This window comes from Rhincodon typus, chromosome 6, assembly GCF_021869965.1.
Source record: "Rhincodon typus isolate 14 chromosome 6, sRhiTyp1.1, whole genome shotgun sequence".
NCBI classification, from domain to species: Eukaryota; Metazoa; Chordata; class Chondrichthyes; order Orectolobiformes; family Rhincodontidae; genus Rhincodon; species Rhincodon typus.
Genome location: NC_063337.1, coordinates 52,115,416 through 52,143,028, shown reverse-complemented (window position 1 = coordinate 52,143,028; position 27,613 = coordinate 52,115,416). Strand labels below are relative to the sequence as shown.

Here is a 27,613-nt window from a genome sequence, read left to right as displayed (position 1 = left end):
CTGTTGTACTGACTAGGCAAATGTCCCAACAGTAGGGGTTCTTTAATGACGTTAACCATGCTCTATTTCTTCCCACACCATTAAGTCCTTCACAACTGCATTATACTGCCTTTGGACTACTCTTTAGGCTTTGCCCCATCTTCTGTGGTTGGATTACTGGCTGACCCAGTCATTTACAATTTGCAAAAGACAGTCGCTGGGTTTCTCTACCAACTGTCCCTTGCCACTTTCTACCATTTCCCTGGATCTGACCACTGTTGCTACCATATAGTTTATTCATGTCAGGGTGTTGATAGAAAGAAGTCCACACATATCAGTAAACATCAACAACCTTTATTAAGTATCACTCTATATACAAAATTGTAAAAGTGGTCATTTCTGGAATTCCGGACTCTCAGATCATAGTACCTATCAGGAAACAGAAAAGGCACAAAGAGGTAATTTTCTGGTTGGCAAGATGTAGTGACTCATGTGCCACAGGGACCATTACTGGGCCTCAAGTGTCTATCGTTGACTAACATGAAGGTATGGTTGCTAAATTTGCTGATAAACAATGACAGAATCTCTACGCTGCAGAAAAGAATATTCAGTCCTTCAAGTCTACACTGACCCTCCAAAGAGCATCCTGCCCAAACCCAAGCCCTTACCCTATCATTGCATTTGCTATGGCTAATCCACCTAACCTGCACATCTTTGGAATATGGGAAGAACCCAGACCACCTAACAAAAATCAAGGAAGAACATTCAAACTCTGCACAAACAATCACCTGAGGCTGGAATTGAACCCAGGTCCCTGGTGCTGTAAGGCAGCAGAGCTAACCTCAGAGCCATCATGCTGTCCTGCAGGTAGGAAAGTAGGAAAGTAAGTTGTGAACAGGACTTCAAAAGTCCACAAATGTTTACAAATAGATTGAGCTATCAGGAAAAAAATCCAGCAAATGGAAAATAATGGGGAAAGAGTGAATTGGAAACTTTGGCAGGAAGAATGGAAAAGCATATTTTGGAAATCAGTTGAGTCAGACAGGATCCCAGAGGACTGGAAAATGGCTAATGTTTCAGAAGAGAGAGAGGCAGAAGACGGGAGACTATAGGCCAGTTTACCTGACCTCGGTCATTGGCAAAATTTTACAGTCCATTTTTAATGATGAGATTGCAGAGTGCTTGGAAGCGCATGGTAAAATACGGTGGAGTCAGCATGGCTTCATCAAGAGGAGGTCGTAGTTAACCCTTTATTCTACAATATATTCTGACTACGAAAGCAAATGTCCTTGGCTGGGTCAAAGAGTACTTACTAGGTGTGCTGCATTTGATGTGAAATTAAGACAATTGATTGCGTCTAACTTCTGGAATTTCTCCAGCCCTCAAAGAATTTCAGAGACGATCTCACGAGACTTCAAAATACCTGGAAGATGTTGTCTTTCTGACAGTTTGGCCTTTGAGGAAGATGAACTGAATCACCACACAAATTGAAAGTCCGGTTGAAGTGATGCTTATAGAAAGGTATCAAACGGCACAAGACTAAAATACAGTTCAAGGCTAGGAAAATGAAATATTTTGTTATATCTGAAAACAGATTAGAAATAAAACATGCTGAGGTGCTTAAAATGCTTCATCGTAACAGTATACAACATATCAAGAATATTCTTGTCTAAAAGCTCACACCAAAGTTATTGCAAATAATACCTCTTCCATGTGATGTATTGAGAAAACAAATCCGCTAGAAAGTTCCTCAGCGTTATTCTCACCCTGTTGGTGTTACTAGGCCGTGAGAGAAGTAGGAATTCAGCTCATGAGAAAGTAAGCAAAGATTCCACTGTCTTTTCAGCAAAGTAATCCTGGCAGAGCAGGAGCAGCTTGAGTGAACTTCTCAGCCATTAACTCTGTATGAGAGTGTTACCATGATGAGTGTCTTAATGGAGTCAACAAAATCATTTCTGAAGCAGCAGCACTAAAATACTGTAGGGTCAATAAGACTGTTGGCCTATTGTATGGAGTATGTGATTAACAGAGATTGCCACTGGCAGAATTACAATCATCTAGAGGTATGTGAGAAGTTTAAGAGGTTGGTCAATTCAGCATTGTCCAAAACGAAATCTTTCTTTAAAAATTTTGTGAGCAAGACAGATGTTAATGGTATATTAATTGTGATTCACTGTATGCAGATGGTGAGCATTAACTGGTGATTCACTTGAATCTCAATAAATAAACATAGACTGTCAGTGTGGATGTTGAGGTAGGAGGTGTGCATTTGCAATGTGTAATTCTAAAATAACCATAATAGCGTGTAATGATTGACTGCTGTTTTCTCCTTTACCAATTTGTTTTCTTGGACATAATCATTTATGAAGTCAGCACTGCCTGTTTATTACTTAGAATAAGGACCTCAAAAATCGGTTATAACACTCACCCCCCAAAAAAAAGTAGAATTTAATTCAGTACAGTAACCCAGGCTTGGGCTCATGTGGACCTCTTCCAAACACATTCACTTTTGATGCTTGCAGCAGGTGTTTTTACCAACAGGCTGCATAGTATGAGACTTTCTTGCTTCACGTTTAACGCAACTCAGAAGAGTAACAGACCACTAAAATTTGAAGTCATTTTGAATGGTAAGCAGATAGAAATTTTATGAAACAATATTGATGCACACACAGACATCTTTTGCTCTTTTTTTGGCTGCATCTTGTTATGAACATATATTCTTCATGACAAAGTGAAGAACTTCACAATTTTCCATATCACACGCCATCTCCATTTTGGCCCACTCACTTTACCTATCTAAATCCATCTACCTCCACCTTATGCTCTCTTCACAACATACTTTCCTACCTATCTTTGTGTCATCTGCAAGTTTAGCCACTATGCCTTTTCTTCCCTTGTCTAAATCATTGATATGAAATGTAAAAAATGCTGAGCCCTCAGCAGAGGCCCTTGTAGGATGCCAGTCATCGAATAGATTTCGGGGTTAAGAAGGCATTTAGCATGTTTGCCGTCGTTGCTCAGACCTTTGAGTATAGTATTTGGGACATTATGTTGAGGTTGTACAGGACGTTGGTGAGGCCTCTTCTGGAATAGTGTCCAGCCCTGGTCTCCCTGTTATAGGAAAGATATCACTAAGCTGGAGAAGGTTCAGAAGAGATTTACCAGAATGTTGCCAGGACTGAAGGGTTTGAAATATAAGGAAAGGCCAGGATTTTTTTCACTGGAGCATCAAAACCTGTCAACCGTACAGAGGTTCATAAAATTCTGAGGAGTGTAGATAACGTTAATGGCAGGTGTCTTTTCCCTAGGCTGGGGAATTTCAAGACTAAGGGGCATAATTTTAAGGTGAGAGAAGAAAGATTTAAAAAAGCAATGAGGAGCAAGTAACAAAGAGAGTGGTTCACGTACGGAATAAACTTCTAGAAGAAGTGGTGGATGCGGAAACAGTTATAATGTTTAAAAGACATTTAGATAAGTACATGAATAAGAAATGTTTGGAAGGATATGGGCCAAGCACAGGCAGGTGGGACTAGTTTAGTTTGGGACTATCATCAACGTGGACTGATTGGACCGAAGTGTTTGCTTCCATGCTGTATGACTCTATGACTATATCATATCAATCAAAGAAAGACCCATGTATGTGTATGGATTGCATGCAGAAAACAGTCTTCTGTCTGTGCTCATATGTTATCCTTTATTCCATATGCTCCAGCTTTGAAATCAAGTACAGTACATTTACAGGCACTCCTTCATCTGCAGTGCATGTTACTCCTTCAAAGAACTCTGTCTGGGAGTTGCAACTACTTATGGAGCCAAGCACATCAGGGGCTACTAATCAATTTAACTGCCTAATTCCATTGGGAGCTTCCCCAACCCAGCTCAAGTCCAAGAACATAACTTATGTAAGGTGTGAATGAAATAAATGTTGCCTGATCTGAGGGTTTAGGTACCACACATGTTAATCTTTGGCATTCCATGTGGAATCATGCCGTGCTTTTGGCAGAAGCCGCTCTTGAAATAGTTGAACTGTTTGACAGCTGATCCATTGAATTTTTATATCTTGTGAGAAGGGCCTCAGAAGTAGATAAGTTAAGAGACCCTCAGATGAACTGAGGCATGTGGTTGAAGTTTAATCTGAGGTCTGTGCCTCAAAATCTTTAACTGAAATATATTATACTTAGGTTGAAAAATCTATTACCTATTGCCTTTGGAGAAATTCAAACAGCATGTCTTGGGAAAGAACATTACAGTGAAAAGTGATCATAAACTGCTTGAAGGCATTTTGAAAAAGAATCTAATTAGGGAATTCAAGTCACCAGTAAATCAAGTTATATCTTCAAAAATGTTTGTTTGATGTTGTCTACAAGAGACATAGGATGTTTTTTTGCTGGGTGGAATGCATGTCCCTTAACACTCAAAATGTTGATCATGAAAATATAATGTTAATTAGCATACATATGACAAAAGTATATAAACATAATTTGCTGCAATATTTATCCCTGTCTAAGACTGGGATTACTAAATGCAGCAAACTAACACAACAGGCAAGGAACTGAATTGTTAAGGGCTACAATTAGCAAAGAATATATTGATATTCAAAGACTGAGTTTTTATATTTCACACTGTCTTCAAAAGTTAGGCAGAATGATTTATTGTTGACTGATGAAATAGAACCTAGAGACCATGAACCATAATTTTAACCCTGGTTCTATCGTGTAAAGGATGTGATAGACAGATGCTACCAGGTGTGTACTGTTCAATGGTTTGTTTTCAGCTATGTTTGATTATGTTACTTTGATCATAGATCCTCCTTGTCAGCTATGATCTTATTGAAAAGTGAAGCAGGCTAAACAGACTCGACGGTATAGCCTTGCCCCTCTTTCTTATGCACTCAAAGTTTATCTTCCATCTGACACTGATAAAGGCTGCAGACTTCGTGTTTGTCATTGGTGCCTCATCTATATTCATACCCTGCAAGCTGACGACATAGCAATTGAGGATTTGAGCTTTTTTAGAAAGGATCACATGAGTATTGTACAATGTAAATTATAAGCAAAAAACTGGAGCTAGGAAATATAGGTGTTAGAAAAAAGACTCCAAAGTGTTTCTTTTGAAAGTTATTTTTTAAGCTTGTCTTTCTGTGTCAGTAGGTGCAGGCATATTTTCCCTGGCCTTAAACAAAAATTTAAAAATATCCCCACCCCAGTCTTTGACTGACTCCCATTGTGTACAAGCACTAACTATGAACTGTGAAATCCTACCAATTCCACAGACTGACATGTATGAGTATCAGCTGCTTCAATTTCTTATGACCCAAAATTCTATTCCAGCTCAGCAAGTGCTATGTCATTATTTTTGGCTTCAGGCTGGAGCCAGTGTGGAATATTTAAACAAGGTCCAAGAATAAAAATATTTTTGGCCTCAACTGGGGCTGTCACAGGCTTGTCTACTCCTGCTTTCCCATCTCCACACATTGTCTTCCCTTCAAGGATGATCCATTTCTTAATGTGATATGTGGAAACAATTTAAACCAAGTAGGGAAAGAACTGCTTATTGGCCATCAGGTACTAACAAGCTCATGTGTGTTAGAACCTGAACTGATTTTTCATTATTTTTGTTTTATTCTTTTTATCAATTTCAGTTTGGAGCTTTGAACTGAAAAACTGTGAGCTGAAGGTGACCTTTGGACTGTGGGCTGCAGCTTTTATTAAAAAAAGAAGGAAGAGAGAACAAACAAGATGTGTTTGTTTGTGAGGCCAGGCCTGGAAGTTAATTGCAGGTTGATACATGATCACAAGGTTCTACAGACCTGTCAGTATTGGGTGAGAATAGCATATATAATCAGCAGGTGTTGTTCTTTATTGAGGTCAATACCTGGGAATTAGTACCAGCAAGTCTGGGAGACACCTTATGATCAACTAGATTGTAAATGTTAAACAGTATCTGGGGCCTTGCAGAGAGATGGGCAGTCTGACAGGAAGAGATTGAATTGAGTTTAGAACTGTGTTTTCTGTGGAAGGTGTTTGGCTGTTGATGCTACAGCATGAAGATTTGAAAGCTCTTTGCCTAACCTCCCATTATCAGCTATTGGAAGTTCAGAAAATAGAAACTAAGTGATAAGTATCATTGACTTTATCAGAGCAAATGGGAAAAGGTGACCCTGATTGACAACTTTAGAAAACTAACCAAGAAGCAATCCTCCATGCTTGTGGAATAACACATTGTGAAAACCACTTAAGTATTCTGGTCAGTTTTGTTTATTTGCTTTTATTTGTTCCTTTGCTGTGTTTGTCTGTATATTTATTTGTTGTTTAAAAAAATTGGACTGAAAGCAAATGTTGTTCTTTTAAAACATAAACATCAGTTAAATCACTTTGTTGTTTAAGTTGTTCTGCCTAAAGTTACTGTATTGCTAATTCACTTAAGTTACAGACCTAGTGTCTAGAATTGATTATTTGCACAATCTACAACTGGTTATTTAAAAAACCTACTTTGACTCCAATGGTTCCTATGTTGAGGATCTTTGAAGGTGTTAATTTGCAAACACAGATAGAAAGGCTGACTTCATTCTGCTTTCTATCTCTGTGTCATAACATGTGAAACAAGTGAAAGGTCCAATTTCATATGTCCTGCTATTTAGACTATTTTATGACAAATAGACTATCTGATTTCAAAACAGGAAACATGTCATAGATACACCAAAGCTCAATTCCAAAAGCATGTCTTATTGCTGTTTTAATCAGAAATTCCATGAGTTTAAACAAATTCAGTGATGTCACCAGCTTGTCAAGTTATACAATTGACTTTCAGTGCAGTGTAATTTGAACAGATTGCAATTACACTGAGCAAAAATAACAATTCATACCTGATTTAATTGGTACAATATACCCCTAAAGAGGTATTAGACTGCTCTCAACCTCAAATAAACCAGAATAGCCTGCTTTATATCAATCTTTAGTCCAGGCTAGTAAAATGATGCAACAGAGATCCTGTCCTTGCAAATGCTAACAGGCTTCATTTTACCTTAACAAACTTGATAAGGCTTGGAGAAGGGGCTAATGACCAATGTATGAGAGAATGGATGTCTGATCCTACCTGAAAGTGAAAGGAGCTGCATAAGGAACCGGAGATATTGGAGGGAAACAGAGCAGTTTTAGTGGACAACCGTAGAATCCGATTTAACAGATTGGGTGCGTACCATTGATGTTCAATCAAACCACTGTAACCCAAGTAGAACACAGCAGAAAAAAAACTATGACCAGTCATCAACAAACTGTGAACTATTTCAGCAAGTGGAATTCCTAGTAGGAAAAGAGTTCCTAGTCACACTGATTATCAAGCCCAATACCATAATAAGAAACAAAGTGCTAGTGTGAAAACCACATCAGTGACTTTAAACTGTTAATACTGAATTGATAGGAGTTTAAAATTCATAAATTGTTGTTGAAGAAACATTTTATCCAAAGATTTATTTTCCTTTGAGAAAAGAAATGTATTGATATTGGCATCATTTTATATTCATAGTCAAACGATGAAGATTCCCCAACTGTTCTCCTTGACCTGAAAATGTTATATATCTGACAACTATACATTGTCGCTTGAAGTGACTGAATATTAAGCAGCTGTGATTCCTTTCTTGTTGTTACTGACTGACCTTAATAACAAATACAGCTGCATTGGTGGGACAGACATGTTGCAAGAACAGGGCTCCATGGTGTTCAATTTTCATAATACACGTGTCAGCTAGAGAAAAAGAAAAATCATCACCTTGTAAAATATGCACAGTGATTTCAGCACTGGATATCTCAAAGTAATTTGCATACTGATGAGGCAGTTGGAGATGAATGTCTCACTTTATAATTCACCAAAATTAATATCTGAAATTTTTCACCTTTGATGAAAAACAAGACATGATAAATAATAAATCAAACCAAGGTTGCACAATCATATGGAATTTCTTTTTTGTCAATATATCATGTGAATTCTTCAAATTGAAATTACAATTATGGAACATTATAAAACCCGTCAGTTGTGCTTCCAAAAGAACAACTCTTATAATGTATGTTCATGCTTTAACACAGTAAAATATCCTAAGCAGTCACTGTATTTAACCAAATAAATTTTGACACCAATCCATTGAAATAAGTATTAAGTGAAATGACCATATGCCTAATCAGAGGTTTTAAGAAGAGAGTGGTGGAGAGGGTTAATGAGGAAATGCCAGAGGAAGTTGGCAGCGAAAGGTCCAAAGATGGAGTGATTAAAATCAAGGATGTTCGATTGGCCAGAACTGGAGGAGAACAAATATGCCAGATCATTGTCGGAGATTACAGATATAGGGAGGGATTTTGGAAACAAGGATGAGAATTCTAAAAGAGATTATTAAAGTGACAGCAATATGGCTGCCATCTGACAATATTTCTATTGTAACAGACATCAATATAAAGACCAATGCTATAGGGGTAGAGACTCCATAAGCAGCAAATCACAATGATCAGGTAAACTGTTTTGTTCTGATGATGTTGGATGGTGGAGGTACGTTCAGTAAGCCACTGGGCACTGACATAGAAACTTAGAAAGCAGAAGCCTGAGTGGGCTTCCTGCCCCTCTAACCTGATGTGCCATTCAAAATAATCTTGGCCGTTCATCCAACTCAACACCATGTTCTGATTTTCTTCCCATACCTTTGATCCCTTTTGCCCTAAGAATTACATCTAACTCCTTAAAAACCATTGTGTCAGAAGGTTTTTAATCATCTTAGTCATTAGAAAAAATGCTTTATAATTTCTTGATGATATTAAACTTTGATATTAATTCAATGGCTCAGTGTTTTTAATGCCTAGCAGATGGTGCTGAATTTATCAATCATAACCATGCTTTAGTGGATCTCCAATCTCTTCTTCCCACTGTCTGCACCTCCTGCGGTTGTTATAAGGAAGGTGTGCTATGGCAAACTGTAGCCCTGGGTTCATCCAAAGCAGGAAGAGGGACTTGGTGACAGAATATGATTAATTTTTTTCAGCTCCACTCGTGGTGAATCCCATCTTGGAGGTTTACTGCCCTTTTACCTGCCTAATTACCCCTTCTGCTGCTGTCATGGAAGTCCCAATGTGGCACAATTGCAGGCGGACAATGGCGAAGTACCTCTTAGTGATAGGAATTGTACTGAGGGCTGGGCAGATATGCATGTTGAGGCCAGAAAAAACAACATGACAGGCTAGAACACTGTCAGGACAGTTAGCAGGATAATTCTGGCCCTCTACTCCAATCATAGCATTTATATCTAGAACCATTATGTAGTTTGTGTTGTTCTCCTTATTTTTCACTGATGACCCTGCTAGATATCATTAATAGCATATTTTATAATGTTCTGTGTTGTTGATGATTACCGACATGTAAACATCCACTGTTCAAAACAATCTGTGCCAAGTCACTCCAGCAAATGGAAGTGGATTTGAACAGCAAGCAGACAAATGGTGATGTCTTATCTCCAGCTCGGAGAAGACCAAGTCAATAACTCTGCCAGAAAGGATTGATGATTGTATTTTCCATACACCTCGATAGATATTAAAAGCTGTCTTCAGTTGCTTAGTTTATTAATGGCATCTGAACAACACTGAGACAAACAAGTAGCAAAAATGGCTAGAAATTCAGAACAGGTCTACTTTACAGTCACTGAGTAACTACGGTATTCCATAAATCATCTGCCACAAAGCATTGGAAAGCTTTAGATTTATCCAGTATGTTAACAGAAAATCATCCCTTATTCGGGCTTTTCGGTGAGTCAACTTCTTTCAGACCAGAGAAATTTGGTTGGTCTGTTAGTCCTCTTAAAATAATATGACTGGGACCCCAAATCAAAGGCTGATGATGTTCCTTCTCTCAGCCCAGTATTCTCATCATGTTACATATCACTGTCATTCCTTCTCGCTCAGTACCTTGCTGCCTGATAAATACAAGAGGGAGCAAAACTCAAGTCTGGTAAACCATAAGAACAATACCAATTATTTGCAAATATATCAACCATAAATCTCAAATATTCCAAATGAACTTAAGTCACATTTTCACTCCTGGAAGTATTTGTTATTTACTTCATTAGTATTGTTTGCTTGTCTACGCACAAATAAAGTATTTCCTTGCAAGCTAATAACAATACGGTAAGGGCAACTTAAGAGTCTAGTGGCTGATGGGGCAACAGCCTATCTATTCTAGTATAAGATCACACTCTGTATCACACATCCTCCTTTCCCTCCAACAGAGACACAGAGAGGTTTATGCAGATTTTGCAGGAATGCCAGTTTGCCATGCTTGCTGAGTTGTGGTAGTACAGAATCAGCACCTGGATCAATGTCCATGGAAAACGAGTCGATGACTTTCCCAAGCTCCTCCATGGGGAGTTAAATATCCAGCTCTGCCAGGACAGGCAGGCTTCCCATAGAATCTAGAGCTTCCTCAGGGATAGTCTTCTCCATAGAGTACAAGCCAAGGTCGTGTTCACCCATCTCTTCAACAACTAAATGCAGTCAGTGATGACCCCCCACCTTTTTTTTTATAGGAACATTTTTTTTCTGATGGACCTTTTGCCTTTGGGCAAAATTACAATACTGACCTCAATGGCTTAATAACACAGTATTATACAAGTATGCGCAGTTATTAAAGGGTTTGTGGGTCAGTTCGCCAAACTACAAAATGTATCAGATTTCATATCTTCTTAATTCAATCCATTGACGCTGTTCTGGATAGCTGCAGAACCCTTTAGGTAAGAACGAGGAAAAAAAATCTGTTAAAATAGACCAGCTGTCCCATTTACCAAAGCAAATTTTGTGTCAGATTTCCCCATAATTAATATTAAGAGTAATTGATACTCTGCAGTGATCAGAAGGCAGTATCTCACTGAATGAATCAAATGATGTCATAAATCATAACATTAATGTTGTGCATTTTATAGCTACATGAACCTAGTACTGAAATTACTGAAACCATTCCCTGTATCTGCTATTTTTATAATGTGTACTTTCGAGTTAGCTGGGATAATTTCATTCTGTTTTCAACATATGGCTCTTTCTGTTTGTGGGTACATGGAGGACTTCAACCAACAAAATGTTCCATATAATGGATGCATGATACTTATGACAAGACTTATAACTAATGTACTAATTTGTAAGATTATGTGATGATAATCTGCAGTTATTTTCCATCCAGCAAGGAATAAAGCAGTATTCTATTTTAAAAAGAACATGAAATGTACCAGTTTGGAGCCCAATGTTGATTATCACAAGTTCCCAAAGCTTCCGTCTGTGTTTGTGAGACCCCCCCCCCGCCGCACGCCATCTTTAAACCAACCATCATACACGGTTACCTCAGGAGTCTCAGCTGTTTCCATTTATATAGAAAGACAATTAATTAAGGTCGGTCTGATCAGATTAAACTGCTTGTGAGGAGTGTCAGGTTACAACTGGAGCTTTTAGGGCTTGTAGATGCTTGGAAGGCTTATAGGCTAACTCTCAAGAGAATGGCTGTCAAGAATTCTTGATGTAGCAGCTGTTAGAATAAATCCAAAGCTAACAGTTCTGGTTATTTTAATGTGCTGATTTACCAAGCAAGTAACCGTTTCTCTCACTCACTGTTTTATGGAATTCTGTTCCCAAAGGCTCATTAGCAGCTTGATATACCATATAACACCATTGGGAAAGAAAGTAATTCAGGTGATTTAAGATTGGATGGAACTTTAATCATTTAAAATCTTTATATTGCACTGTTTTCATTCAATAATTGCTTGTTATTCCAAATGAAGATACAGTACCTTTTACCTGACGGTCTCTTCAATGTGTGGCACTCATGACTATTGACTGGATAAAGTTGAAGTTGCTTATGAATATTGATGCATTCATTCTCCCCTCCTTCCTTAACTCAAACATTTACTGGGATAGTTTTAGCATGTAAGGTAGGGAGGAAGCAAAATTCTTAAATTGCATCCAGTAGAATTCAAGAAGTATGCAATTAAAATGTGAAAGCTGTTTAACGTTCAGTGGGCAAGGTGTAAACTGGCCCTGTAATAATGTTCTTTTCTTTCGAATCCTGACAGAGAATGAAGCTGCATTGATTGAAATAAAATCAGCATCAGAAGTAACACTTAGCTTCCGCAGAACCTTGAACATAATTAATTTGGGAACAAAGATCTTCTGGGACTTTGGCCCAAATGTTTGCTATGTAGTTCGCGCATGTGCACGAGTATGCACTACCTATCCCAATGTGTTTCTAATGTTTCTAATCCCATTGCTTTTACACATACAACATATCTGGTCATGAATTATTGCGTATGTATTCTTCCTGTGTCACAGTGCAAATCCAGACAGTGACTCATAGTGGAGTACTTGCTAGCAGGGATCATGACAGCCAAGCCTCTTTCTCTCTCCATCCATGATCAACACAGTTGCAAACCAGCAGAGGTCAGCAGATAGTATTCTGCATCCATCCTGAGGTTGGTTCACCCCTCCAGTTCAGATTTCCTCAGTTTAGGGCAGGCACCAGAACAAAGCTGCTTTAATCAGCTGAGCCTGTTATTACACTGCCTGGTGTGTTACAGTGTTTGTGCAACAAACCAAAAAAATGCATTGTAATCAATTGTTTTACTTTAATTAGAATTCAAAAGATGAATGTTTTTGTTTCAAAAGATTAATGTTTGGGTGCTTGATGAACTTCCCCAAAATAACAGAATTTAATATTACCTAAAATACATTGTTGCATAGTGTGTTATTTTAATTATGTAGAATAAATGATAGTATAGCAAAAGCTGTAATACCTAGTTAATGAACACTAAAGATGCATAGTCTGGACCTGAAGTTTGCTGGTTCAATGTGATGATTAGTATTGGACTAAAAGTGCTTCACTTAAGGGAAAGACTTGCCCCAAGCTACTATCTGTGTTGCATCTGGCTACTTATCACAGATGTACAAAGTAGTCTTTTTGACAGCTTGTTGGTTGAATCACATTTTTCCCTTGAGTGTTTGATATTTCTCACAGCAGTGCACCTAAGATGAGGATGTCAGGTTGAAATAGTTGTACAAGACAAAGGTGATTCAACACTGTACCACCTATACATCAGTCATGAATAACTAAAAAATAATTGCACAAATTGTTGCAAGCCCTAAACTTAGTCGGTGCCAGTGTGTGGTCAGGAGTCAATAATATTTCTGAGCTCAAGTGTATGAATTAACAATACTGCTCTTGTCTATTAATCAGTGACTCTTGGTAAAAAGTGTGCATGTGTAAATGAGGTGCAGATTTGGAAGCTCCTTACACTCAATTTAATTGCTAATTCTCACTGTCATACTAGCAGGAGGAACTTTGGATGGGTTAAGTAACATTGCCCACAGATTGCCAAAGATTTTTTGAAGAGGGAAGAAATTTGACACACACAGATTTTTATTATCATAAACAAGATAGTGAAGAACACATGGGAAGTGCAAAATATCAAGTTTAGTGACTTTTTTCCACAAATTAAGGAGTGTAATTCATGTTGTACATCTACCTTATTGATGAAAAATACAGTTAACATGTAAGTCATTTACTTAGGCTTCCTTTAGTGCTCTTGCAGATAGATGGATCATGTTAAAATCATCATTATCCTCCTTAAAGTATCAAGTTTAAATGGTCATTGTAAAATATATTATTTTTGTTGTCTAATTTTAATTATTCACATTTTTTTTCTAAAACTTCAGAAACAGTGGCAATTCAACATCATAAAAGCAAAGTTATTTGCTTTTAAGAATAGTCTGAAGGACACCAGTCCATTCAATTTTAGAATCATAGAATCTCTACAATGCAGAAAGAGGTTATTCAACCCATCAAGTCTACACTGACTCTTCAAACAACATCCCACCCAGACCCAGCCCAAAACCCTATCTCCTTAACCCCGCATTTCCAATAGCTAATCTACTTGGCCTGCTCATCTCTCGTCAGCACAGACAAATAAGAATGGCCAATCCACCTAACCTGCACATCTTTGGATTGTGGGAGGAAACCAGAACCCCTGGAGGAAACCCACACAGGCATGGGGAGAAGGTACAAACTCCACACAGGCAGTACCTCAAGGCTGAAATCAAACCCTGATCCCTGCTGTGAGGCAGCAGTGCTAACCATTGAGCCGCTGTGCCACCTGGCTTAATTCTACTGAGTCTAAGCAATCCAAAGGATTATCTAGGCAATGCAACTGGCTTAGTTCACAAGGCATGTGTGTGTGTCTGTGTGCTGGAACAATGTGGAAAACAGCCACACATTGTTGTATAATTTTCTGCATGCTGCTGATTTTCAAGTGATGTACTCCAGTTGGAGAATTTGGATTTCACCTATGCTTTCACCTAACTTTGAACAAATGATTCCAAGTTACTACAACAGATGTTGTGCGTGGAATTATAAAGCAAAAACAACATTTAAGGAAAATAAAGTTGTTGATAAGCCTTTAGTTGTACTGTAGCTTTTGAAACACAATTTCACTGAACCTGACGAAATTCTGACAAGACCCCATGCTCGCTAGAAATCTCATTATCATGAATCCAGGCAATATCTTCCATGCATTCTCTATCCGTAAAAGTTTGAAAACTACCGAGTTAAACCATGTGTGGGAAGGAAAGGAAAATGATATTCCAAATTTTTAACCATGTATGTGAGAGTAAAATTGCCATTTCAATTGGCATTATTTCAGTCAAAAGCCAGTGCGTGAGCTGTTTTCAGATACTGGTGCACCATCAATGTAATCGTAGAATCTCTTACGAGTTTCTGAGGAACATATGCACAAGGTTGGAGGAGGGAAGGAACAGACTCACTCACTACTAGATTAATGAATAACTGTTAACAATGTATTCTTGACCATTATCTTAAATGAACAGCAGTAAAAGAAAGACGTTATAATTTCGAATTCCAGCTGTACTAAATTCATGCTATAAAATGTTGTTAAGTAAAATAAGCAAATACACAAGCACAATTCTGGCTGCAATTGTGCAAAGTTTACATTACATAAAAAGTGTACATTTCTACCTGATTCTTTCAAAATAATGTTAGATATCAGTTATGTGGGAGTTGAAATTCGTAGGCAATGAAATATTGCATCTCAAGTGTAAACCTTAAAAGCTAAATCCAAGTCTCAGCAAACACATTCTTGCTTTTGTGAACATTCTTCAGCCAGCGGAAATGGTTGGAAGGCAAACCGTAATCACATAAGCATCAGTAGCTACTTGTGCAGCACCAACTGCCTCAGCAAATAAAAGTTTATGTTCCCAGAGCTACAAATAAATGTAGCCAGTAACTGAACCAAAGCGAGACCAGGTGCATGTCACCCTGCAACCAGAACATAACCTTCCTGAGGAAAGAGATCAAACTTCAGACCTGTTCCTAGGAGGCTATACAGGTCATAGAGCCTATACCAATGGTTTCTTTTCTGCTCCAGAGCACATTCGTTAATGTATTCCCCTCTGTTTAAAATGAAAGCAAGCTGTCAAGATCATTAGTGTTGTATAGGACATTGTAATTCTAAGCAAGTTTTCCCTCTTCCTCTTAAAATGTTAAAGCTGCATTACAGTCAACAACTCAGACTGCAATACAGTCTGCTAAGGAGATAAATACAGTTGACTCAGGAATTCACTGCAGTGCATAAACTAGCTCTGCAAATAATGTAACTTTGATGGTATTTTGTTTCACATGTTAGATCACACTACTTATAACACAAAGTTAGGTTCTTACTGCGATTTATATTTAGATGTTTTTGACAATTAACTATGTACAATAATGTGACATCTCAGACTTACAAATATAATCTGTAAGATGGAATACACTTATATTAGTCTCATGTCGTGATGTCACTGAGTTGTGTTAAAAGTACAGTGCCTTTCTGAGATCTGTGCAATCATAACAAAAGTATAGGTATGGTTAGTGTTGTCATGGTACAAGCTATGGTTTAATAAGGTTGCCGTGGTGCTGCATTGTAGCTTAGTGTAGTTGTCATGGTGCTGCATTGTAGCTTAGTGTAGTTGTCATGGTGCTGCAGTATGTCTTGGTGTAATTTCATGGTGCTGTACTATAGGGTAATGTTATTACAATGCCACTGCACTGTAGGTTACAGTGGTTACCATGGAGTTGCACGTATGTTGGTATAAATGCCATGGAGCTGCTTCATAGATATTACAGTTGTCAAGACACTGCAGTATAGCTTAATGTAGTTGTCATGGTGCTGCCTTGTAGAGTAATGCAGTTATCATCAAATTTATTATGCTACATATGTGAAATCATCATGAATTTTACAACAAGCATGATTTGTATTTCCAACTTTGATTTAATTACAATAGCTTGCACTTTGTATTCCTTTTTTAACTAAAAATATGTAGGCATTATGCAAATGAATGCAAAATCAAGAATGAAGAGAACTGGACAAGTGACCAAATTTTAGATTAAATTGATAGGTTTTGAGGAAATTGGGAATGTTAGATCAAGAAAGGCCTGGGGAACTGAAGAGTAGGACTGAGGCAGCTGAAGGTTGTGTCCAATTGAGGGACGATGCATGAAAGCAGATTCAGAACGCAAAGATTGAGTATATTAGGAGAAAAGGTAAAGATGAGGAGAAATTCAAAAATCAAATAAGAATTTTAAATCAAATGTATTTCATAGATACACAACAGAAATTACTGAAGAATCTCTCTCAGCTAGTCTAGCAGCATCTGTGTAGAGAAAATAGTTAATGGATCCAGAACTGAAGAAGCATCACTGGACTTGAAATGTTATCTCTGCTTTCTCTCAACAGATGCTGCCAGACCTACTGAGGTTCTCCAGCAATTTCTGTTTCAGATTTTCAGCATCCACAGTTCTTTGTTTTATTCCACAGTTAGGGTAGGTCATTCAGGACAGGGATAAAGGGTGAGAGGGATTTACTGAGAAGTTTTGGAAATTATGAAGGTCGTAAGATGTGAGTGTAAGGTGCTTGAAAGGACAATTGTTCAAAATATACCACTGTAGTCAAGTGATTTCTTGAATTCAGTCTTCAGTATGTAGTTGAGCCAATAACATAACAACAATTACAGTTATACAATAAGAACTTGAACAAGCGGAGTTCCCTGCATTCCCAAATGGATTCAGCTTGGCGTTCTTACTCTGACCACTTCAGAGAACTATCATAGATTTACACAGCCTGCATCTTTCCTTGGTACCCTTTGGCATGTTACACTGTAGTTGCACAATACATAATTCATCCTGAGGTGCCAACCTCTTGTCCTAACATGTTCTGACAGTTATTGTTCTCCTAGACTTAGTTAGCCCAGTTCAATTCTTACATAAGAATGCCCTATGCAGAGGTGAAAGTAAGCAGTTTTGGTCCAGGATATGGAAGTATGTTTGATTCAGGATTATACAGGAAAGCAAAATTGTATACAATTTGATTTAGTTTAAGATTTTTAAGATGTATGGTTGAGAGGTATGGGTTTTGTGAGAGTGAAGCAGAATGAGAGAGTTTGTGACAAAATTTGAAGACAATGGATTTTGGACATTTTCATGTTGAGCTGGAAGAAGTTGTGGATTATACCAGATTATTAATTGATATGGACCAGATCAAACCCCTCAATATATATTAAGAAGATAGCCTAGACCCTACTTTTTCCTTATTCTGAAGGTAAGTGTAAGGCGTTCCAGATGGAATTCAATTGATCAAAATATGGACTTTAAGCAGAACACACTTTATTTTTACACTCCAGTTAAAGTACAGACAACATTTAAAAAAAAGATAAGAATAGACTTAATTGTAACTATCGAAATGCTTAACAAAATAATATATATTACCTACTACTAATTAACTGTTCCGATATAGTAACATCACATAATCGCACCCTTGGCAAAGGCAAATTCCAGTAAAATAGATTGTCTCACATGCAATTCTAGCAGCTGTAACAGAGAGAGGAATAAGAGCTTCCACATCCAGCTTCAAGACCCCAACAACTGCTGAAGGCTAAAACTAAAAATCCTCATTCTGTGGGAGCTTGACTCCACCCATTGAGGCTGCTTCTATTGTTCCAACTTTTTTAAAAAATGGCTTTGAGCAGAATGCACACCACCCCTACCTCAACCTTTCTTCATTAAAAAAAGGACAAAATACACCTCTTAAACCCATAGCATTATCATATATTGACTCAGCAAATTGTCTCGAGTGAAGTAAAAGAGTTTGGTGCGTATAAAAGCTGCTCTCCTGTATAGGGGTGTTGATTAGGAGCATTGAGTAAAAGCAGGGTATTAATAAATCACTCGGGGCTCCAGTGGTAATGGGATAAAGCATGGAAAATTGAGCTCTCCTAGAAGGTGCACTGGCCACTTGTAAATGGGGAAGAATGGCATCAACAGCAGGAGGAGGCATTATAGATGTGGATAGCATTGTCAATTGTACTAATTACTGCAAAAGGTTGTTAACAGCTACTTTCACACCCAGAACACCAGTCATTCATTTTTTAAGGAGACACAAACATTCAAACTTTTCTTTAGAGTTTTTATTTTGGTTCACTTGCCTGTTTTAAAAAAAAAAACAGTGAAAGGAAGCAACAAGAAATTGTCATAATTAAGGGATTGCGCTCCCACCCACCCATACACACCTTATGCAGATCATTTTCCTTGCCTTCTATATAAATGTTCAACCAACAGATCTTTTTCTCTTTTATTTCTCTGCTTTCTTTTCAACATACTTTTACACTCGGCCAACATTCATTGCACTAGGTGGCAGTCTGTTCCAGAAGTGAGTAATTTGGTTGCTCATGTTTCTCATGTAATGTGTCATTTATGGTTCCCTTACATGAGTATGACTGAGGTTCTCTTTTGCTGGTTTTAGGCAAAGAGCTTCCACTCATTTAACTTTGGCATTCCTTTCTCGATTTTTTTTTTTTACATATCAGCTTGCCAGTGCTTCCACCACCCATTTGTCTTTTTTCTGACTGGAACAGAGTTTAGATGCCCTTTGACAGTCTTCATAGTTCAGTGATCTAAGACCTGGAGCTATCGTTGTTGGCCTTTCAGATTCCCTTAAACCTCAAGAGCAAACAGTACCTGCAGCAATCACATTAGCAACAATTTCCAATGTAACACTTGATAGCACAAACATATAGAGGCCTGGACATCCCATTGAGAAACCTCAAAAAAGTGCCTTAGAAATCCAACAGCTTAGCGGTACACAAAACACTTTCTACTCCGTGCAATTTAAATTTCATTTTGCTTCAATTTAACAATTTTGAATGTTTTAAAATGTATGTGTTATTAAAATGTGTAAAACATGAAGAGGGTGAGCTCATACTTCACTGCCCAGACTGCACTCATTATGTTATTTTGGTAAGCCTTGCCCTGTAACATTAATTTGGTCATCAATGATTCTTTCTGACTCCAAGTTTGGTGTAAGTCAGATCACTACTGCTACCATATTGTTAAAAATACTATATTCTGAATAGAATTAAACAGATGTTTTTATCCTTTCGTGGGATGCAGTTAGATACTGTCAAGGCCATCATTTGTTTCCTATCCTTAATTACCCTTAAGCTGAGTTGTATTGCTCAGCCATTTCAGAAGTCTGTTTAGAATCAATCACACTGCAGTGGATTGAGAGACACTTGTAGGCCAGACCAGGTACAAATGGCCTATTTCTGCTCCTAAGGGACATCAGTGAACCAGTTTCATTATTACAACAATTGCTGAAAGTTGCCATGATGAGGCTAACTTAATACTCCAGATTTATTAAATGAATTAAATTCCATCACCTGCACAAATGAGATTTGAAACCATGTCACCCAAGCATTAGCCTGGATCTGTGACTTACTAGTCCAGTAAAATTATCACCACCTTCCCATACTTGGTTGCTCCAAAAACTTCTGATATTTCTTTTCACGTGCCTTCCACCAGTTTAAATAATCATCCTGAATAGTCCCAAAACTTGTTAACCACTTTTTGTTTCATAAGGTTCAAATAGGCATTACTGCACACTGGCTATGGAAAAAAGATAACTGGTAAAGTAGGGGGTAGATGTTCATCGATCTGCACTTGTCATGCAATGGCAAATCTGACCACATTAGAATAGTTTGCAGGTACATGGAATATTTTTTCCAGAAATCTTGGACTGTGGCACCTTTGACACTGACACGTGACCTTGTACAGGTTTATAAAATCATGAGGGGCTTGGATAGGGTGAACAGCCAAGGTTTTTTTTTTCCCAGGATAGGGGAGTCCAAAATTAGAGAGCAAAAGTTTACGGTGATAGGTGAAAGATTTAAAAGGGACTTAAGGGGCAACTTTTTCACACAGAGGGTGGTCCGTGAATGGAATGAACTTCTAGAGGAAGTGGTGGAGGCTGGTACAATTAGAACATTTAAAAGGCATCTGGATGGGTATATGAATAGGAAGGGTTTGGAGGGATAGGGCCACATGCTGGCAAATGGGACTAGATTAATTTAGGATAGCTGGTCGGCATGGACGATTTGGATCGAAGGGTCTGTTTCCGTGCTGTATATCTCTATGACTCTATAACTCTCTGATGTAAAATCAGAAAATCAGGCAAAGCAGCACCCCTTAATGGGTTACAGTGAGGTATTGATGGGTAATTTATGACAAGACAAAAAGATGGAGAAGTTGGTCATAATAGTTCAGTGGAAACATTGGTCTATTTCAAGCAGCAGTTCTTCATATGGATGTGAAGAAGAAACATCAGAGAAGCCTGGCTTATTTGGTGGACCCTCTTGTTAAAAGCCCAATACAATGCAAGTTTTATGGTGGGAGGAAACTGACGGATTCCTCACTTTTGAACATATCTTATATGTCCTCTGGGATATAACATTTAAAACACTGCATGTCACCCTCATCCGTGGTCTGCCTGTTTTAAGATTTTAACCTGAGGTCCCCAAAATTGCAGTTGCCAAAATTTTACCACCATTGATGACTCCTCAGCTGAATATTGGCAAGTGGAACTTGTGCCAAACAGAGAAGATGAAGTGTTACTGACACAAGACTTGCATAGAGCATAAATAACTGCATAAGTGGGTTTCTGTGCTGTACTATTATGCAGGACTGTGAATTGAGGATCTGATGCACATATGGTATCCTTTGCAGCATCAAGTGTGAGAGGGAGGCCTATCACCCAGTTAAAGATTGGCATCCTGTTAGCTGATGCCTCCTTTACCTGGACTGCAATAGGGAATTGCCCCTTCCCACTATAGAATCTGTCTCTGCAGACCGCTGGGAATGTTATATACCTTGAGAGCGGCTGATGCGTGAAATGTTGTTAATGCAATGGTAACCTGCACATTTGGGAATAGATATCACTGCCCTGGATGTTTTTGGCAAGTCATTATGAAGCAGATTTTACAAACTGTTATGTGAAATTGAGGTGGTGAAAATGAATCCTGTTTCATATGTCCAGATTCATGTGGTGGAGTCTCTACATTTAATTTCCTTGGATGGTAAGGAAACACTTTTAAGGTGTCATTGCACAAATACTTGCTGAACTCTAATCAACACCTCTTCCTAATCCAAAACAAACTGCCTGTGCTAAAAAAAAAGAGATATTTTGCTGAAGCTTTTCATAGATCATAGCATCTCTACAGTGTGGAAACAGGCCCTTTGGCCCAATAAGTCCACACTGAACCTCAGAGCATCCCACCCGGACCCATCCCCCTGTAACCCACCTAATCTACACATTACTGAACACTATGGGCAATTTAGCATGGCCAATCCACCTAGCCTACACATCTTTGGACTGTAGGAGGAAACCAGAGTACCTGAAGGAAACCCACGCAGACACAGGGAGAATGTGCAAACTCCACGTAGACAGTTGCCTGCGGGTGGAATCAAACCCAGGTCCCTGTCAGGACAAATGCAAGATGGGTGGCACAGTGGCTCAGTGGTTAGCATTTGTCAGGACAAATGCAAGAATTTCAAATAATTACAATTTATACCACAAGAGAAAAGAGATGCAGGTTCACTAGTAATTCCATTTGATTCAGCAACGTATCTTTCTCTTCAGTAATGTTCAAGAGTCCCAGTGTTTGGCAGCAAGCTGGCCATAATCTTACAATCCTCCATAGATACAAGAGTACATTAAATCTAGAGAACTGAAAAATTTCAAGTATTGCACGATTGTTCAAAAAAATATAATGATGAGCTCAGCAACCAGGTTAACCTCCATGCTGGGAAATTTTTTCGAGATAATTTGGAATAAAACACATGGACAAGTGTGGAATAGTTAAGGAATAGCTGCAAAGTTGTCTTAAAGGCAAATCATGTTTACCTAATCTGATGGAGATTTTAGATGAGGTAACAGATTGAAGAGAGTCATGGGATTGATGTGTTACATATAGACTTCCAAAAGAGTTGTGACTAATGCCATTACAGGGGAAACAATGGCCTAGTAGTATTATGGCTGAGCTATTTATTTAGAAACACAGGTAACGTTCTGGGGGCACACATTTGGATCCAGCTACAGCAAATGTTACAATTTGAATTCAATAAAAATCTGGAATTAAAAGTCCAACGACCCTGAAACCATTGTTGATTGTCAGAAAGATCCCTCTGGTTCACCAATTTCCTTTAGGGAAGGAAACTGCCATCCTTACCTGGTCTGGCCTGCATGTGCATGTCACTGCAAAGTAGTTGACTCTTAACTGCCCTCTGGGCAATTAGGAATGCGTAATAAATACTGACTTATTCAGTTATGTCTTCATCCCATGGATTAATATAAAAAAAGCTTGCTGAAAAACAGCTCACAGGACAAAAAGGACAGTGGCACCATGGATGCAAAGTTGACTGAGTGACCAGATGTTCTTTTTAGACTAGGGTGGGTACGTGGAGTGGGCATTTCCACTGGTCAGCACTAGGTCATTGCTTCTCTAGATGCAAACTTCGGTGTAAAAGGCATAATTTTGAAATTGTATGTGATATCAAGTGATGTGCAAGATAATTAGTTTGTTTGCACATTGGAATGCACATTGGTTATCTATTTTAATAATTTTGAGTGTCAAGACACAAACCTTTGAGGTACTGTAGCCTATTGGGAGGATAGTGATGAACTTCACGAGGCCATAGTGGAATGGGTAGATCTGAAAGGCAGATAAAATCTAATACAGAGAATTATGAAATGACACATTTGATAGGACAAATGGCACTAGCCAATATCAAATAAAAGGTACAATTCTAATGGGTGTGAAGGAGCAAATTATTCAAGGTAATGGGGTAAATGAGAAAGATCAAAATGCATACAGAACCCTAGGCTTTATAAATGAAAACATTGCATGCAAAATAACCCTAACTTTTGGCAGGATATAATATGGGAACATGTGAAATTGTTCATTTTGGCAACAAGAATTAAAAAGAAACACATTAGTTAAATGGTGGGAGATTGCTGAGCTCTGAAGTGCAAAGAGATCTGTGTTTCCTTGTGCATGAATCACAAAAAGTTAGTACTCGGCTACAGCAAGTAAATAAGCAGGCTGTGAGAATGCTGTTGTTTATTGCTTGTGATACTGGATACAAAATTCAGGAGGTTAAGCTTTTGTTATACAGGGCATTGGGTACAGTACTCAGTATAGGTCTCCCTACTGAAGGAAGAATGTAATTGAATTGGAAACAGTTCACAAAAGCTTTACTAAACTAATACCTGGAATGGATAGGTTATTTTACGAATATTGTATTGCACAAGCTAGGCTTGTACCCACTGGAGATTAGTGGAATAAGGAGCAAAATAATTGAAAACTGAAAGGGGTCTTGGATGAGGAAAGGATGTTTCTTCTTGTGTAAGAATCTAGAACTGGGGTCACTGTTCAAAAATAAGGGGTCACCTATTTAAAATAGAGATGAGGATTTTTTTTCTCATAGTAAGTTGCGAATCTTTGGAACTCTCTCAAAAGGCAGGGGAAGAAGTGTTTGAATGATTTTGAGAAGGATGTAGATTATTGATAATTAAAGGGGTCATCAGGGATAGCAATGAATGTTACGTAATCACATCAGCCATGATTTTCTTGAATGGAGGAGCACATTTGATGTGCCAAGTCACCTCTTCCTGCTCCCAATTCATATATTTGTGTCAAGATTTATGATGAACCCTCATAAAATACAGGTTAAGCCTGAACTCGTACTCCCAATTCCTCCACCTCTACCACATTTGCTCCCAAGGTGGAGTGTTCCACTCACGGACACCTCAGATGTCCTTCTACTTCAAAGACTGCAACATCCCCCTCCATTCATCGCAAATACCCTCAACCGCATCTCTTGCATTTCCTGCAATTCTGCCCTCCAACCCCCTCCTCCCAACAAAAATATAGACAGAGTCCCCCTGGTCCAGTCCCGATGAAGTGTCTAGGCCCGAAATGTCAACTCTCCTGCTCCTCTGATGCTGCCTGACCTGCTGTGTTCCCCCATCTCTAGGCTGTATTGACTCTGACTCTAGCATCTACAGTTCTTGCTATCTCCATTGTATCCATTCCTGGGCATTATAGAACAAGGGAGATGGTTTCATAACATTGAAGGTACTGGACTAACAATGACGTGGCTCAGACTAATACTGTAAGGACATGGGTTCATATGCCACCATGGCAGCTGGTGGGCTTCAAATTCCATCAATACACCAGGAATTAAAAGCCAGCCTTAGTAATGATAGCTATGAATTTATTATTAATTGTTCTCAAAATCAATCTGGTTCACTAATGTTTTTGAGATAAGAAAATCTGCCTTCCTTACCTAGTCTGGCCTACATGTGACTCCAGCCTCACAGTAATGTGGTTGCATCTTAACTGCCCTCTGAAATGGCCTAGAGAATCGATCAATTTAACAGCCACAGGGCAACTTGCCAGTGACTCCTATATCCCCATGAAAGAATAAAGGGAAAAAAAACACTTGAAAAGGATGTGAAAACTTTACAAAGAGTGCAGAAAAGATTTCTGCAGAGATAAAGGAGTTAATTATGTAAATAGACTAATGAAAGTTGGTTGTTTTCCTCAGAAGATGTGAAGTGCTCAAAATCATAAGAGGTTTGGACAGAATTGATAGAGAGGATCAGTCTGCACTCACTCGAGGGTTAAGAATCAGAAAACACCAATTTATGGTGAAAGACAGAAGAAACAACAGTGGGTGATGTGAGGAAAATTCTTTTCACTCAGTGAGTGGTTAAGACTTGTAATTCTATAAGCATGTGGTGAAAACCTGTTCACTTGTATGTTTCAAAGGGGAATTAGGTAAGTATCCGAAGAGAAATAAATTTTGTGGTCATGGAGAAAAGGCAGGACAGTGAGACTAACTGAGATGCCGTTGCAGAGAGCTACCACATGTATGACAGGCTGAATGGTCTCCTCCTGTCGTGTAACGTCTTCTACGATTAACATTTTCCATATTACTGATTCACTGCAACAGCAGCTAAGAATAATGAATGCAAAAGTATTTAAAACATGGTACAGAATGCATCACAAATGGACATGTTTTCGCGCAATAGCTAACTTACTTTCCTTTAAGAATCATATAAGCACAGACCAGATCTCAGGATCCTCAATGCATTTTTAAATGGACAGGCAGGTCAAAACGGGAAGCACCTTAACCAGGGGTGGCATGGTGGCTCAGTGGTTAGCGCTGCTACTTACAGCACCAGGGACCAGCATTCAATTCCACCCTCAGGTAACTGTCTGTGTGGCATTTGCACATTCTCCCCGTGTCTGTACGAGTTTTCTCCCCCAAGTCCAAAGCTCTGCAGGTTAGTTGGATTAGTCATGGGGACATGGTGATTGGGTGGGATGCTGTTTTGGGGGATTAGTGTGGATTTGATGGACCAAATGGCCTGTTTCCATACGGCAGGGATTTTATGATTCTGGAGCAAAGGATTTCATTTAAATAATTTGTCAATGTAAATGAGAACTGTGAATCTTCATAAATAATGTCATATTGTTTCTGGCAAAGCAAACTACAATTTTGAAGTCTGCAGATTAGACACACACAGTGCCAGGTCTCATTACTCATTATCTCAGCCTCCTCACTGTTGCAAGGGTCTGCACTACAATGAAACATTGGAAAATTTATCTTGTTGTACCAGTTATTGTGTGATGAAATGGTTAGATGCTGACTTGTCAACAGGTAAGTTTACAATCTCTCTGTTGTTTAAATTGTAGGATGATCATTTACAGAGCAGGAGTTATAAAGACCTGGGACCAAGTCAACTAGCTATTAAATATTGTATAACATTTTTAAATCTAAGTAAATAGTAGAGAAAATATCTACGCTACATGCCCATTCTTTCTGACTTTCTTGAATTGCTAAACCTTGGTTCCAAACTGAACGTCAGTATTTTTCTCATGGAAAGTATGTGATCAGTTTCTTGAACCAGGGCAACAAAGCACTGGTCAAAATAAGAGCTTTAGAAATAAATGTATGCAGCTCAGTTTGGATGTTTGGTTGAGATTAAGTGCTGAAAATGTGAATTGTCCAGTGTGTAGTTGAGAGTAATTCTAAAGATTCTCATGAAGACTTACAGGCACATCTGATTCTGTTACCTATGTTGAGTATCAATGTACGTGCTTTTTAAAATTGAGAAATTGTTTTCCATGATACTAAATGTTCAGACACAGAACTGTAATGAAACACACAGAATTTAAAGAAATTAGTGATATTTTGGTTTACGACTGATGTAAGCAACAGGAATCACTGTTGTGCAAAAGTATTCTTGTTGGCAAAAGGAAAGAAATATATGGTAAATTAACCAATTAAAGGAGACATTTCTAACAGGTTTTTAATTTTCTTTGAATTTTGAAACAAAATATTACCTCTGTTGTTGTTCTTTATTGTTACTCTAGGAATGCCAATCTTTTAAATTATATTATTTATTGCCAACTTTTTTGAAGTCCTTAACTTTTGTTTGTGTTGCTTTTTTGTTGTTTTCAGATCCTCCTCTGCCTTGCTCTTCTGCTTCATCAACCCCAGTGGAGCAGTACCTCTCCCATCCCCCCCCTCCCGAAGTCAATGAGAACCAGCGAGGGTTCCTCAGCAATAACATGACCCAGCCAAACCAAGACTCTGACTCTGATGAAGAGTTTGTTCCCAATTCTTTCTTGGTTAAAACTGGCTCTGGAAACCTGTATGTTCCCACAAGTGGTGAGTTAGTTGAATTTATACTGCTTCTTTGTTGTAGCAATCTCCCTTCTACTTTGATTTCTGATCAATCTGTATCATATTTATTAACAAAATTTACACCAAGTGCAGCATTAACCACAGATCAGTTTTGTATAATGTTAATTAATCAATTACTCACATTGTTATTTTACTATTAAGTAGTTGCGCCCAGTCTTTGAAAATTAGAGTGAATATATTACTTGCATTAGGTTTGTCCATTACTTAATTATAGTATTTGTGTATTTTTTAAACTTGCTTAATTCTAGTTGTCACTCATATTGTTACTTATTATCTGAATGCCTTTTGCTCCATCTGAAAACGATAAGGCCAGTAATATCAAACAATTACAGAATCAAAAGTTGCTGTTTTACTCAAAAATACATTCAGCCCACAATAGCTGCAGTCCATATGCAACATCTGACCAATCAATGTCTTGTGTCTAAAAGAAACTGAACTACAGTTTGAAAATGGAATGTAACTTCTGATGTAT

The 27,613-nt window shown here is 38.3% G+C and overlaps 1 protein-coding gene across 1 annotated transcript in view; it reads left to right on the top strand.

Moving 5' to 3' along the window:
- The first annotated feature begins 5,885 nt into the window (after nt 1-5,885).
- Nucleotides 5,886-27,613, top strand: part of tenm4 (teneurin transmembrane protein 4) — a 302,149-nt gene continuing 280,421 nt past the window's right edge. The window contains exons 1-2 of the mRNA XM_048598311.1: nt 5,886-6,225; nt 26,896-27,105. Coding sequence (XP_048454268.1) covers nt 27,006-27,105 — 100 coding nt within the window. The 5' untranslated portion in view covers nt 5,886-6,225; nt 26,896-27,005. The remainder of the gene's footprint in view (nt 6,226-26,895; nt 27,106-27,613) is intronic.